Source organism: Perca fluviatilis, chromosome 1 (assembly GCF_010015445.1).
Source record: "Perca fluviatilis chromosome 1, GENO_Pfluv_1.0, whole genome shotgun sequence".
NCBI lineage: Eukaryota > Metazoa > Chordata > Actinopteri > Perciformes > Percidae > Perca > Perca fluviatilis.
In genome coordinates, this window is record NC_053112.1 from 5441464 (window position 1) to 5458963 (window position 17500).

The 17500-nt window shown below is 37.3% G+C and overlaps 1 protein-coding gene across 1 annotated transcript in view; it reads left to right on the forward strand.

Annotated features, from left to right (window-relative positions):
* The window catches only part of acaa1 (acetyl-CoA acyltransferase 1), an 81486-nt gene that overhangs the window by 54071 nt on the left and 9915 nt on the right, over positions 1 to 17500 (forward strand). The window contains 3 exon segments of the mRNA XM_039808012.1: positions 14357 to 14437; positions 15634 to 15824; positions 17048 to 17227. Coding sequence (XP_039663946.1) covers positions 14357 to 14437; positions 15634 to 15824; positions 17048 to 17227 — 452 coding nt within the window.

Below are 17500 nucleotides of genomic sequence, written 5' to 3' on the forward strand. Positions count from 1 at the left end.
TGCCGCCATACGTTACACAAATGTCAACAGAAAGCCAAAAAGTGACAAATTTCTCAGTAAAAGCGACAAATGTCAAAAAACAGTGACAATAAAATGATAAAAAAGTGTCAAAAAAGGAATACCAAAATGCCTTAAAAAAAGTGACAAAAATGTCAAAACAGTGACACAAATGTAAAACATTTAAAAAGTGACAGAAAATGTCAAAACAGTGACAAATCGCGTTATAAAGTGGCAAAATAGCGGCTGATAAAAACTTAGAAAATGTCGTAAACAGTGACAAATGTTATAAAGTGGGCGGCAAAATAGGCGGAAAAAAAGTGACACAAATAAGTTAAAACCACAATTTTATCTCCAAAGCGTTCTTCCAACGCGTCCTCAACACATAACAAGAAAAGAGCAGCCGTTATCAAACATAAGCGGTAAGGTTATGTTAACAACTTTGGGATATTTCGTACTTTGAGTAGTTTGACTCTTTTCATAACTTTATATCACTTTTCACTCATTTACTTCTTTTTTTTCCGACATATTATACTTATGGACTTTATTTGTGACACAAAAACTGTGCTGTGAAGGTCGGAGTTGAACAGCAGCTAAGCGCAGATGGAAGCAACTCTCTGTAAATGGACATACACTACCAGGTAGCTAGTACCTATAGATAGTATAGCAAGGTATACCATGCCTTTTGAATTGACATGCTATAATAATTGCCTTTTAATGACCTGCTATAATATGACTTTTCTGACGTGCTATAATATGATCTTTTAATGACATGCTATAATATGACTTTTAATGACATGCTATAATATGCCTTTTAATGACATCATATATGACTTTAATGACATGCTATGTAATATACTTTTAATGACATGCTATAATATGCCTCTTTAATGACATGCTATATATAATTTAATGACATGCTATAATATGACTTTAATGATACGCTGTAATATGACTCTTAATGACTGCTGTAATATGACTTTTATATACAGCTTACTATGACTTTTAATGACATGCTATACTATGACTTTTAATGACATGCTATAATATACTTTTAATGACATGCTATAATATGCTTTAATGACATGCTATAATATGACTTTACGACAGCTATACTATGACTTTTAGACCTGCCTACATGCTATACTATGACTTTTAATGACCTTGCTATAATATGACTTTAATGACATGCTATAATATGACTTTTAATGACCTGTTATATACTCTAATGACATGCTATAATATGACTTTTAATGACCCGACCATGCTATACTATGACTTTTAATGACATGCTATAATATGCCATTTAATGGTCCTTGGATACTATGACTTTTAATGACATGCTATACTATGACTTTTAATGACATGCTATAATATACTTTTAATGACATGCTATAATATGATCTTTAATGACATGCTATAATATGACTTTTAATGACATGCTATACTATGACTTTTAATGACATGCTATAATGACTTATACATGCTATAATATGACTTTTAATGACCTGCTATATATGATCTTAATGACATGCTATAATATGACTTTTAATTGACCTGCTTATAATATGACTTATAATGACATGCTATCAATATGACTCTTTAATGACATGCTATAATTAAGACTTTTAATGACATGCTATAATATGACTTTTAATGACATGCTATAATAGACTTTTAATGACATACATATATGACTTTAATGACATGCTATAATATGACTTTTATGACATGCTATAATATGACTTTTAATGACATGCTATAATATGCCTTTAATGACATGCTATAATATGACTTTTTATGACATGCTATAATATTGACTTTTAATGACATGCTATAATATGCCTTTTAATGACATGCTATAATATGCCTTTAATGACATGCTATAATAACTTGTAATGACATGCTATAATATGACTTTTAATGACCTGCTATAGCATGCGCTTAATGATATGCTATACTTGACTCTTTAATGACATGCTATAATATGACTTTTAATGACCTGCTATAATAGGATCTTTTAATGACATGCTATAATATGACTTTTAATGATCCGCTAAGTAGTATGACTTTTAATGACCTGCTATAATATGACCTTTAATGACATGCTATACTATGACTTTTAATGACATGCTATAAACACTCTATAAATGACCTGCTATAATATGACTTTTAATGACATGCTATAATATGACTTATAATGACATGCTATAATATGACTTTTAATGATATGCTATAATATGACTTTATAATGACATGCTATAATATGACTCTTTAATGACCTTGCTATAATATGACCTTTAATGACATGCTATACTTATGCCTTTTAATGACATGCGTTATAATATGACTTTTAATGACATGCTATAATATGCCTTTTAATGACATGCTATACTATGCCTTTTAATGACATGCTATAATATGATCTTTAATGACATGCTATAATATGCCTTTAAGCCACACATGCTATAATATGACTTTTAATGACATGCTATAATATGCCTTTAATTTAACATGCTATAATATGACTTTTAATGACCCTGCTATAATATAGATTCTTTATACACATAATATAATATGCCTTTTAATGACATGCTATATATATGACTTTTAATGATATGCTATACTTATGCCTTCAATGACATGTCTATAATATGACTTTTAATGACATGCTATACATATGCCTTTAATGACATGCTATAATATGCCTTTTAATGACCTTGCTATAATATGACTTATAATGTACATGCTATAATATGACTTTTTAATGACATGCTATAATAATATGCCTTTTAATGACATGCTATACTATGCCTTTTAATGACATGCTATAATATGACTTTTAATGACATGCTATAATATGACTTTTAATGACATGCTATAATATGACTTTTAATGACATGCTATACTATGACTTTTAATGACATGCTATAATATGCCTTTTAATGACCTGCTATAATATGACTCTTTAATGACATGCCATAATATGACTTTTAATGATCGCTATAATATGACTTTAATGACTGCTATAATATGACTTTTAATGACATGCTATAATATGACTTTTAATGACATGCTATAATATGACTTTTAATGACATGCTATATTATGACTTTTAATGACATGCTATGCCATGCCTTTTAATGACCTGGGTTATAATATGCCTTTTAAGATAGCTGCTATAATATGACGTATAATGACATGCTATATACATGACTTTTAATGACATGCTATAATATGACTTTTAATGACCTGCTATAATATGACTTATAATGACATGCTATAATATGACTTTAATGATATGCTATACTATGACTTTTAATGACATGCTATAATATGACTTTTAATGACATGCTATAATATAACTTTTAATGACATGCTATAATATGACTTTTAATGACATGCTATAATATGACTTTTTATGACATGCTATAATATGACTTTTAATGACATGCTATAATATGACTTTAATATGACTTTTAATGACATGCTATAATATGCCTTTTAATGACATGCTATAATATGCCTTTTAATGACCTGCTATACTATGACTCTTTAATGACATGCTATAATATGACTTTTAATGATCGCATACTAATGACCTGCTATAATATGACTCTAGACCTGCTATAATATGACTTTAATGATACGCTATAATATGACTTTAAACTTAGACCTGCTAGTAATATGACTTTTAATGACACTCAATATGACTTATAATGACATGCTATAATATGACTTTTAATGACATGCTATAATATGACTCTTTAATGACCTGCTATAATAATGACTAAGACAGCTATAATATGCTTATGACAGCTATAATATACTTTTAATGACATGCTATAATATGACTTAATGACATGCTATAATATGACTTATAATGACATGCTAATAATATGACTTTTAATGACATGCTATAATATGACTTAATGACCTGCTATAATATGACTTCTTAATGATCAGCTATAATATGACTTTTAATGACATGCTATAAAACTTTATGACATGCATAATATGACTTATAATGACATGCTAGTAATAACTCTTTAATGACATGCTATAATATGACTTTAATGACATGCTATAATAACTTTTAATGACATGCTATAATATAGACTTTTAATGACATGCTATAATATGGACTTTACTGCTGTATCATAATGACATGCTATAATATGACTTTAATGACATGCTATACTATGACTTTTAATGATATGCATAATATGACTTATAATGACATGCTGCGGTATATGACTTTGAATAGACATGCTATGCAATATGACTCTATACTACATGCTGGATAAGATAGGTCTAAGGCTAAATATACTGTGACATGCTATAATTGACTTCTAATGACATGCTACTAATATGACTTTTAATGACATGCTATAATATGACTTATGAACAGCTATAATATTGACTTAATGACAGCATAATATGACTTTTATAATGACATGCTATAATATGACTTTTAAATGACATGCTATAATACGACTCTAATGACATGCTATAATATGACTTTAATGACATGCTATAATATGACTTTAAAGCAGCCATGCACGAATACTGTACATGCATAGGAGCCATAATAGTAAAGGCGCTATAATATGACTTAAATGACATGCTATAATATGCCTTTTAATGCATGCTATAATATGCCTTTTATGACATGCTATAATTCTTTGGACTTTGAAACATGCTATAATATGGACTTTTAATGACATGCTATAATATGTCTTTTAATGACATGCTATAATATGACTTTTAATGATACGCTATAATATGACTTTCAATGACATGCTATACATATGCCTTTTGGTGACATGCTATAATATGACTCTTTAATGACCTGCTATAATATGACCTTTAGACATGCTATAATATGACTTTATGACTGCTATATCCTCGCCCCTTTCATGCTATAATATGCTCTTTTTGACATGCTAATATGACTTTACATACATGCTATAATATGACTTATGATGCTATAATCTTTTAATGACATGCTATAATATGATTTGCACACATCCCTACGCATAGATTCATGCTATATATGACTTAATGACCTGCTATAATATGACTTTAATGACATGCTATGACTTTAATGACATGCTATAATATGACTTTAATGACATGCTATACAGTTTAATGACATGCTATAATATGACTTTTATGACCTGCCATAATACTCTTGACATGCTAAGCTATCCATATTTCCTACTTTTAATGCAGCTATATTGACTCTTTAATGACATGCTTAATATGACTTTCATCTTCTCTTAATGACATGCATATAATTTAATGACATCAATATACTCTTAATGACCTGCATAGTTTCACCTATATGACTTATAATGATGCTATTACAGCTATATTACTCAATGCATCATATACTTTAATGACATGCTATAATATGACTTAATGACATGCTATAATATGACTTAATGACATGCTATAATATGACTTTTAATGACATGCAAATATGACTAATGCATGCTATTATATGACTTAATGACATGCTATAATATGACTTATGACATGCCATAATATGACTTAATGACATGCTATAATATGACTTATAATGACATCAAACTTATAATGCATGCTATAATATGACTTATGACATGCATAATTGCTATGACATGCTATAATATGACTTATAATGACATGCTATACATATGACTTATAATGACATGCTATAATATGACTTTTAATGACATGCTATAATGACTTATAATGACATGCTAGCAATATGACTTATAATGACGCGGGGCTTTCTTTCAGCTATAATACAACATGCTATATATGCTTTATGACATGCTATAATAATGCCTTTTATGACATGCTATAATTTTGACTTTTAATGACATCTATAATGACTTTTAATGACATGCATAATATGTCTTTTAATGACATGCTATAATATGACTTTTAATGACATGCTATAATATGACTTACTAATGACATGCTATAATATGCCTTTTATGACATGCCATAATATGACTTAATACCTGCTATAATATGACTTTATGACATGCTATAATATGACTTTTAATGACATGCTATAATATACTTTACATGACATGCTATAATATGACTTTTAATGACATGCTATAATATGACTCTAATGACTGCTATGTGAATATGACTTTTGAATACATACGCTATAATATGACTTATACATGGCCATAATATACTCTAATGACATGCTATAATATGCCCTTTTGTGACATGCTATAATATGATCTTTACTGACATGCTATAACATGACTTTTTTATACAATTTGTGTAGATAAAAAATCACGTCAGGCCACTTGTCTCCGGCCCGTTCAGGGTACAACTTCTTATGACGTTTTGGGACCTTCTCTCTTCTCACTATGCTTATTGTTGGGCACCAAAACCAGAGCAAATTCATGCAAAAAAAACCTAGGTAATAAACCCAACAATAATCCGTTCTGTTTCTCCTTCCTTTGTTTTGCGGGTACTTCCTTGAAGTTTGTCCCTCCGTGCTTTACGGTCCGGACTGGAACAACACGGGATGTTATCTGACAGCTGAAAGAGCAGAGGCGAACTTCACGCTGTGAGCTGTGTAACCTCTCACGTGCTTAAACCGGTGTGTTTCTTTTGTCGTCCTAATGCACAGAATAAAGATCCTTTTCGGGCCCCCGGTTCCCCCGGGTCCTTGTGAACACACACGGTGACTTATGGTGCTCGGACTGAGGCTGCGTGGCCAGCAGCAGCCCGGAGGATCGTGGTGGTGGTCCACGGCTGGAGGACCGCCGTCGGGAAGGCGAGGAGAGGGTCGCGTTCAGGTAACTGACTCTTAGCTGGTCCAGGTTCAGCCGCAGTAGTCCAGTCCTGTCCTCAACATGGTGCTGAAAACCTCCCCAACAAAATAACGCTACCAATACCACCACGTGCACAAATAACTTCTACATCTTATAAACTTATTCCCCTGTTATATATGTCTCCTGTTAATATTTCATAATATAAGCTAGTTAAACGTATTGTTCACTGTAGCACTACGAGCCACTGCACCCTAACTCTCCCACAGCACCCTTATCAGGGCCCATTGCATCACACTTCAGTCAGTCAAAGTGCAGACCAGACCAGACTAGACCTTGGGAATCACTGCATCACAGTATAACTTTTACTTTCTTGTGAAAGTGATTTTATGTATGTGAGATATGTGTGTATGTGTGTTTGTTGAGTATGCTTGTCTAAGCTACTGGATGCCTCCAACCTCTTAAGATGAATATGTCTATTCCATCTATCTATCTATCTATCTATCTATCTTATCTATCTATCTAATTCATTACTGTCCATCCCTCTATTTATCTATTCTGTCGTCTTGAAAAACCACATATATACAAAAATATGAAAAAAACAACACTAAAAAAATGAAAATGATCTTTAACCTCAAAATACCACAAAACCATCAAAAAACTACACTAGAAAGCACCAACCCCACCGTCAGAACAAATAGGCGATTCCACAATGGCACTAATATATATATAAAAATATATATATATATATATATATATATATAAAAAAAAAAAAAAAATATATTTGAGTCGGTAATTCAAGCTGGAGAGGTGAAAACAAAACAAACTCTGTGATATAAATCGAAAGGAAATGCTATTTAATCCTCTGTGTCCTATCACCAAAACATCCCACTGTGGGGAAAAAAAACAAACATCCCAAAAAAAACACCAAAAAGGAACTCAAACAAAACAAGTGAAAAAATCTGCACAAAAAATGCCTAAAATTGCTGGAAGAAATCACCCTAAAACATCCAAAAATTGCTTGAAATAATTGACCAAATCATCCCAAAATTGCTGGAAGAAATCCTACCAAAACATCCAAGCAAAAAGTTGCTGGAAAAGCATTACCAAACATCCAAAAAATTGGCTGGAAGCAAAACCACCCAAAACATCCAAAAAATTGCTTAACATAAATTTAATCAACACATCCCAAAAATTGCTGGAAGAAATCCACCAAACATCCAAAAGTGCTGGAAGAAATCACCAAAACATCCAAAAGTGCTGGAAAAGCATTTCCTACCAAAAACATCCAAAAATAAAAATGTGGAAGAAATAAAACATAAAAAAATATAAACATCCAAAATTGCTGGAAAATCGCCCGACCAAAAACATCCCAATAATTGCTTGAAACAAATTCACAAAACATCCAAAAAGTTGCTGAAAGAAATTCCCCCAAAACATCCCAAAACTGCTGGAAAATTGCTGGAAAAAATCCCACAAAATACTTGGCAAGTGACTAAAAATAACAATTACTCTCCTTGAGATACTTGCTTTTACCTTTTACTCCCTCCTGGTGTCCTCGGGCTAATTTGACCCATTTTAAAAGCTTCTGCTATCAGAAATTTGGATTTCTTCAACCAAATTTGAAAACATACTAACGGGGAAGGTTCCCTGTCTAATAACTCACGCTACCTTCAATGTAGTAAAATAAATTGTGTCCTACTTTTTATTGAATTCGGTGCTTCATCCACTTTTATCATATTTGAAGAAAAAAAAAAAAAAAGAACATTGAAAAAGCTCAAAAAACGTGAGAAAAAAAATAATTTGCAAAACATAACAAAAAATTACTGAAAATCCAGTACAAAAAAGTAAAAAAAACTACAACATTTTTAATCTATAACGGTTAATTCCTTCTCTGGTGTACTCTGTGAACTTCCCCAGTCATCCTTAACAATAACCAATACTCCAGTTTGACTGCTTTTTATTTTAATTGTTTCGGTGACGCTTGTCTGCAGGTAACGTGGTAAACGTGTTTCTCCGGCTCGGCCTGATGGGTCTCGAAAGGGGCTCACTTTCAGGTCTTACCTGTTCGGCTGCAGTTATAATCGCCTTCTGCTCCTCCTCTGAAACTTTTTCTAGTTTTGGACCTCTAGATAGGGGAAACAATAATGTCTGTAGATTTTATGACTTCCTATGTATTCTGTATTGTAGGTACTGTAAATACTTTGTCTGTATTTAAACAGGGACAATGTACAATGTACATTAACCTTAGACAGGATGATGCATTAGCCCAGGCTTCGCACTTGTTAGCTTCCTAACCTGCATTTTAATGCTACCGTCTACCTGCCCAGGGACTACATGGCGAAACTAGCAATTTGCTACAACCTTGGACGTACATCTGTTAATGTTATTTTGTGCATCCGTCCCTGTTCAGATAAATACATTTAAGGCGAGGTTACTTGGGATACCAACAGCAATGGTTCAATAACATTGTGTGGTACTATCATTAATAATAACTTCATGGCATCCTCATTTGAAACTACATGCCCACCCCTTTGTGATCAAGAACAGATCCAAATTCTTTGTACCATTCGCTTAAGCCTGTAAGCCTTAAATCGTCAGAATAAGTTAGTCGTCCGGCCGCCTTCGGTCATACCCCTAAGGGTGCATTAAGAGTGCAGTCCCGCTCTTCTACTCCGCCAATGGGACCTTTATCTTTCAAAAAATATGAACTTAGAGTCACGGAATACTAGCCCATTTTTGATCCCGGCTTGAATGAAACTTAAAAGGGAGCCGGGCTGTAGTGGAAAGCCATCGGTAGTGGAGGGGGTGAGAGTCTGGGAATGTGAAGTCTCCAAGATAGTCCACTGGGAGATGTAGTCCCTGAGCGGTCTCTCCTAACTAAGCGTATACGCTACTGAGCTTGGGCTGTTCCCCCATTCTTTCTCCCCCGCTCACTCACCGCTATTTTTGGTTTAGGTCCCGCCGAGGTCCTCGGAAGGGGCGCAGACTTCAGCCCCTATAGTGTAGTGTAAGTACGTGCCGGCCGGTGTAAGGACTATTTGTTGGTACTCATTGTCTGATGTGGGGACTATTTGTTGGTATCATATGTCTGATGTGAGGACTATTTGTTTGTAATCATATGTCTGATGTAAGGATTATTTGTTGGTACTCATATGTCTGATGTAAGGACCTATGTCCGATGTAAGGACTATTTGTTGGTATCATATGTCTGATGTAAGGACTATTTGTTGGTATCATATGTCTGATGTAAGACTATTTGTTGGTATCATATGTCTGATATGTGATATAGTTTAAGGCTCTTTGTTGGTTCTTTCTGATGTAAGACTATTTGTTGGTATCATATGTCTGATGTAAGGACTATTTGTGTTATCATATGTCTGTGTAGGACTATTTGTGGGTATCATATGTCCGGTAAGGGCTATATGTCTGATGTATATATGTACTTGCCGGATCATATGTCTGATGTAAGGACTATTTGTTGGTATATTATGTCTGATGTAAGGACTATTTGTCGTTATCATGTCCATTCCCATTCCCCCCACCATTCCTCATGTCCTGTAAAGGACTTTTGTTGGTATCATGTGTCTGATGGGGCGACTCCTATCGCTGGTATCATCTGCTTTTGTTCATAGTTTTGGACCTATGTCTGATGTAAGGACTATTTGTCGGATCATGCGTCTGATGTAAGGACTATTTTGTTGGTAACATCTCGTCTGATGTAAGGATCCATTTTGTTGGTATCATGCATGTCTGATGGTGGACTATTTGTTGGTATCATATGTCTGATGTAGGGACTATTTGTTGGTATCATATGTCTGATGTAAGGACTATTTGTTGGTATCATATCTGATGTAAGGACTATTTTTGGTATCATATTTCGATGTAGGACTGTTTTGTCGGTAATCATATGTCTGATGTAGGGACTATTTGTTGGTATCAAGTATGCTGATATGTGGGCCCATATGTCTGATGTGGGCGCGTCGCCCTTGTTGGTATCGCCATATGTCGGTGTAAGACTATTTTGCCGGTTATCATAGTGTCTCGGTGTAAGGACTATTTGTCGGTATCATATGTCTGTGTCGGACTCTTAATCGTTATCATATGTCTGATGTAAGGATCTAGTTTGTTGGTTCATATGTCTGGTGTAAGGACTATTTGTCGGTGTCATTATGTCCGGGCTTGTAAGCGACTATTTTCGGTGTCCATATGTCTGGTGTAAGGACTGTTTTGCTGGTATCATTATGTCCGGTGTGGCACTATTTGTCGGTATCATATGTCTGATGTAAATCTACCGTTTGTATCCTTATTAGTCTGTGTAGGGTTATTTTGTTGGTATCATATGTCTGATGTAACCCTATGTCTGTTGTATGGACTTTGTTGGTACTGGCGTTGTCTGGTGTGAGGACTATTTACGGTATCATATGCCTTCTCCCGCTTCTGACGCGTGGACCATTTTGCTTGGTATCATATGTCTGATGTAAAGGACCCATATGTCTGGTGTAAGGACTATTTCGGTCTATATCATACATCTGGTAAACTCATTTCGTCGGTATCATGTCTGGTGTAAAGAATCATTTTGCCGGTACTATGGCGGCCCGGTGTAAGGACTATTTGTCCGGTATCATAGGTCTGATGTAAGGACTATTTCGCCGGTGTCGCCCAGTATATTTGTTGATGTACACATCCTGATGCGTCTGATGTGGGCACCTGTTTGTTTGGTATCGTTGTGTCTGAATCATTGTCGGGACATTTCGGTATGTCTGTAGTGTAAGAATTATTTGCCCGTTATCATATGTCTACGTGTAAAGACTATTTGTTCGTATCATATGTCTGATGTAAGTTGACTATTTGCCGTTAGCTATGGCGTCCGGGTATAAGGACTATTTGTCGGTGTCGTATGTCTGGTGTAAGGACTATTTGCCGGGGTCATATGGGTCCCATAAGCACCATTTCTTGTGTATCATGTCCCTTGTAAGTGATATTTTCGTAATTCATATGGTCCGAAGGGAGCTTACCATTAGTCCGGTTCATCATGTTCAGATGTAAGGACTATTTGTTAGTATCGTATGAATCGAGTCATGTCTGTTGGTGCCCTGCTTGATTGTGCGAAACCCAATCGCCCAGGGAATAACGTTATCTACGCCTACCTAAATTCTATAACAATTATCAGCCGTCCTGATTCCCTCGTCCTGTCCCCGCTAACGTCTCACTATGCCCTTACGTTCTTGTTTTCTGGCGGGCTTCCCAGACAGTACCGTCTGCCCCGTCAACGGCCAACCGTAAGTTGCTCCTCTAGCCCGACTGTTTAACATTGCAGGTAATTTGACTCTTTAGCTGCTGTTTAACATCGCTAGAGGTAGTGACTCTTTACGCTGCTGTTTAACATCGCAGGTACTGACTCTTAGCTGCTGTTTAACATCAGCAGTACTACTCTTTAGCTGCTTTTAAACATCGGAGTACTGATTTCAGCTGCTGTTTGAATATCGCGGGTACACTTAGTGCTGTTTAACGACTGCGGTACTGACTCTTTAGCTGCTTGTTTAACATCGAGGTACATGAATTTTAGGTGCTTTTACATCGCAGTGCGGAAGTCTTCTTTAGCTGCTGTTTTACTATACGTTGAGGGTACTGCAGACTCTTTAGCTGCTGTTTAAATATCGTGACGAAAGCTCTTTAGGTGCTTTTAACATCGCGTAGTACTGACTCTTTAGCTGCTGTATTAATTCTGCAGGTAACTGACTCTTTACTGCTGCTGTTTAAACATCGCAGGTACTGACTCTCGTGAAGCTGTTTAACATCAGGGGTACTTACTCCCTTTAGCTGCTGTTTAACATCGCGAGGTACTGACTCTTCAGCTGCTGTTTAACATCGCAGGTACTGACTCTTCAGCTGCTGTTTAACATCCGCAGGTACTGACTCTTCAGCTGCTGTAGGTACTTGACTCTTCTTGCGGCTGTTTAACATCGCAGGTACTGCCTCTTTAGCTGCTGCCTGCACACAGTCCAATATGGCCCATGAATATTGCGAGGGAGAAAACGTGACCCGCCTACTTTTCATTCTGGATCACCGCTCAATCATCTCCCATTCTGTTTGGGTGTACATACATGTAACACATTAATAAGGCTTTTAACATGTAAATAACACATATTATTACAACTTATAACCTATAAATACACAATATTATTACATCTTATAACCTGTAAATACACATATTATTACCAACTTATAACCTATAAATACACATATATTATTACATTTTATAACCTGTAAATACACATATTATTACAACGATAACCTATAAATACACTTCATAACATAAATACACAATATAACATATAGTACACCATGTAACATCAATATACATTGTATCATATGAAATATTATATATTAATATTCATATACAACGTGTATTTACCCTGGTTTTAACTGGTGTGTGTGTGTGTGTGTGTGTGTGTGTGTGACTGTGTGTGTGTGTGTGTGTGTGACTGTGGTGTGTGTGTAGGAGCTATCAGGAGTGGATCCACTGGACCTGGGGGCCCCGCGTGTGGGTACGATTTGTTTATTTATTTATTTATTTATTGATCAATTATTCCATCTTCCTGATTGGCTCTTTTGGGGAGCTGTCTCTGCTTCCTTCTGTAAACAATACAGATACAATTCAACGCTTCTTCTAAGTATAATACTGGTCTGTCTCTGTGTGTGTGTGTGTGTGTGTGTATCTGTGTGTATTGTGTGTGTGTGGGTCTCTCTCTCTTTGTGTGTGTATCTGCATGTGTGTCTGTGTCTCTCTTTGTGTGTGTGTGTGTGTGTGTCTCTCTCTCTCTGTGTGTGTGTCTGTGTCTCTCTGTGTGTGTGTGTGTGTGTGTTCGTGTGTGTGTGTCTCTCTCTATCTGTGTGTGTGTGTGTGTGTCTCTCTCTCTCTTGTGTGTGTGTGTGTGTGTTCGGTGTGTGTCTCTCTCTATCTGTGTGTGTGTGTGTGGGTGTGGGCTCTCTCTCTATCTGTGTGTGTGTGTGTGTGTCTCTCTGTGTGTGTGTGTTCATGTGTGTTTGTGTGTGTCTCTTTCTCTGTGTGTAGCGCGTGTCTCTCTCTCTCTCTGCTCGCTCGTCTCTCTTTCTCTGCGTGTCTCTCTTTCTGTGTGTCTCTCTCTCTCTGTGTCTCTCTCTCTGTGTGTCTCTCTCTCTGTGTGTCTCTCTCTCTCTGTGTGTGTGTGTGTGTGTGTGTGTGTCTCAGCGTGGAGAGTATGTCTCTGCGCGTTCCATAGGAGAACCAGGAGATCTGAGCTCCAGGCTGACGGACAACGGCAAGGGCCAGAGACTGCATCATCCCCTGGGGTGAGAGACCAGACACTGCACCGTACTCTACCAACCAACCAGTCCCTAAATCATCTTATTATCATCCCACAGTTAGTTAACAAGCGCTAAAATGTATTTATATAATCCCAACATGTGACAAAGAAGCCACAAAACATGTTATCCTGATTATCGCAACCCAAAATGATATCAGATATGATATTAGACCATCTGACACGAGCACTACTGTCCACGTTTGTGTGTTCATATTTCTGCAGCATCACCTCGGAGAACGTGGCAGAGAAATTTGGCGTCTCCAGAGAAAAGCAGGACGCCTTCGCTCTCAGTTCTCAGCAAAAGTGAGTCACAGACAGTACACGCGTACAAATATTGTTGAGATTTTGGTGCATTTTGCTTCACACATATGTATAGTTAGGAGGGGAAAAACAACTAAAACCTCCTAACGCTGTAAGAAGTGTTTGCACAAAGTAATCAGAGTAGTTTAACAGTAACCAGCCCTGAACTCGCCATCGCCAATCTCCACCAGACTCCATGTAAATAATCAGGACTTTTAGCGTGTATAGAGCCAGCATATCTCCACCAGACTCCATGTAAATAATCTGGACTTTTAGCGTGTATAGAGCCAGCATATCTCCACCAGACTCCATGTAAATAATCAGGACTTTTAGCGTGTATAGAGCCAGCATATCTCCACCAGACTCCATGTAAATAATCAGGACTTTTAGCGTGTATAGAGCCAGCATATCTCCACCAGACTCCATGTAAATAATCAGGACTTTTAGCGTGTATAGAGCCAGCATATCTCCACCAGACTCCATGTAAATAATCAGGACTTTTAGCGTGTATAGAGCCAGCATATCTCCACCAGACTCCATGTAAATAATCAGGACTTTTAGTGTGTATAGAGCCAGCATATCTCCACCGGACTCCATGTAAATAATCAGGACTTTTAGTGTGTATAGAGCCAGCATATCTCCACCAGACTCCATGTAAATAATCAGGACTTTTAGCGTGTATAGAGCCAGCATATCTCCACCGGACTCCATGTAAATAATCAGGACTTTTAGTGTGTATAGAGCCAGCATATCTCCACCAGACTCCATGTAAATAATCAGGACTTTTATCATCGTAAAAACACACTTCATTCAAAGTGGACCAGGTAGGAAAAAAGGACCCTTTTTAAAGCTCCGACATCTTTAACTAGGGCTGGGTACTAACAGAAGTCAATCCTTTTTTGCTTGAATGATCGAGAAATGGCCTCGTCATTGAATACCCAATTTCAGTACCTAAGGAGTAAATCTCATCAGGGTCAGTGAGCCAATCAGCACGCAGCATGCTTCTACCGAGATCTAATAATGTCTGCGATTGGCTGTTGCACAAGAGAGACGGAGCTCACGTAGTAGGAGCTGGAAAATAAATAACAAGATTTGTAATAACGTAATGTAATTAGGAACCAGTATTGAAGTCATGGTGTTGGTACCGGTATCGGACGTTTTTGAACGATACCCAGCGCTGTCTTTAACCCCCTTCGCAGAGCGGCGCGGGCGCAGGACACGGGCGCGTTTGAACGGGAGATTGTTCCCGTCAGCACGCGGCTCGTGGACGCCGACGGTAGCGAGCGGCAGGTGACGGTGGACCGAGACGACGGCGTCAGAGCCGGGACCACGCTGGCCGGTCTGGGGAAACTCCGGCCGGCCTTCAAACCCGACGGCAGCACCACGGCAGGTCAGCTGGTACTCACCTTAGTCACGCTAATGAGACTTCAGATACAGTATTAGGGGACCACTAAGGTCTATATAAAAGAGACTTCAGATACAGTACTAGGGGACCCCTAAGGTCTATATAAAAGAGACTTCAGATACAGTATTAGGGGACCACTAAGGTCTATATAAAAGAGACTTCAGATACAGTATTAGGGACCACTAAGGCCTATATAAAAGAGACTTCAGATACAGTATTAGGGGACCACTAAGGTTTATAATAAGAGACTTCAGATACAGTATTAGGGACCACTAAGGTCTATATAAAAGAGACTTCAGATACAGTATTAGGGGACCACTAAGGTCTATATAAAAGAGACTTCAGATACAGTATTAGGGGACCACTAAGGTCTATATAAAAGAGACTTCAGATACAGTATTAGGGGACCACTAAGGTCTATATAAAAGAGACTTCAGATACAGTATTAGGGGACGACTAAGGTCTATAAAAGAGACTTCAGATACAGTATTAGGGGGACCACTAACGGTCTATATAAAAGAGACTCCAGATACAGTATTAGGGGGCCCAACCAAGGTCTATATAAAAGACTTTAGATACAGTATTAGAGGACCACTAAGGTCTATATAAAAGAGACTTCAGATACAGTATTGGGGACCACTAAGGTCTATATAAAAGAGACTTCAGATACAGTATTAGGGGACCACTAAGGTCATATAAAAGAGACTTCAGATACAGTATTAGGGGACCACTAAGGTCTATATAAAAGAGACTTCAGATACAGTATTAGGGGACCACTAAGGTCTATATAAAAGAGACTTCAGATACAGTATTAGGGACCACTTAAAGTTATATAAAGAGACTTCAGATACAGTATTAGGGGACCACTAAGGTCTATATAAAAGAGACTTCAGATACAGTATTAGGGGACCACTAAGGTCTATGTAAAAGAGACTTCAGATACAGTATTAGGGGACCAGTAAGGTCTATATAAAAGCATCCAAAGAGCACCATGTCATGGGACCTTTAATCCTTTCCTAATCCAAATCGCCATTTGAAAGAACCAGTCAGTTTATAATTCTTTTACTTAAGTAAAATATTTTTGTTCTCTTTCAACTCACACACACACACACACACACACACACACACACACACACACACACACACACACACACACACACACACACACACACACATATATACACACATACAAACACACACACACACAGGGAACTCCAGCCAGGTGAGTGACGGAGCAGCAGCCGTGCTGATTGGCCGCAGGTCTGCGGTCGAGGTTCTGGGTCTGCCCGTCCTGGGAGTCCTGAGGGCCAGCGCGGTGGTGGGGGTCCCCCCGGATCTGATGGGGATTGGACCGGCGGTCGCCATCCCCGTAGCTCTGCAGCAGGCCGGTAAGATGTGTGACCATTAATGTCCTCACTTGCTGGTCTTACAGGGAGGTGTGTTCAGGTGCATTCTGGGGCGCGCTGGTCTTACAGGGAGGTGTGTTCAGGTGCATTCTGGGCGTGCTGGTCTTAAAGGGAGGTGTGTTCAGGTGCATTCTGGGCGTGCTGGTCTTACAGGGAGGTGTGTTCAGGTGCATTCTGGGCGTGCTCGTCTTACAGGGAGGTGTGTTCAGGTGCATTCTGGGCGTGCTGGTCTTAAAGGGAGGTGTGTTCAGGTGC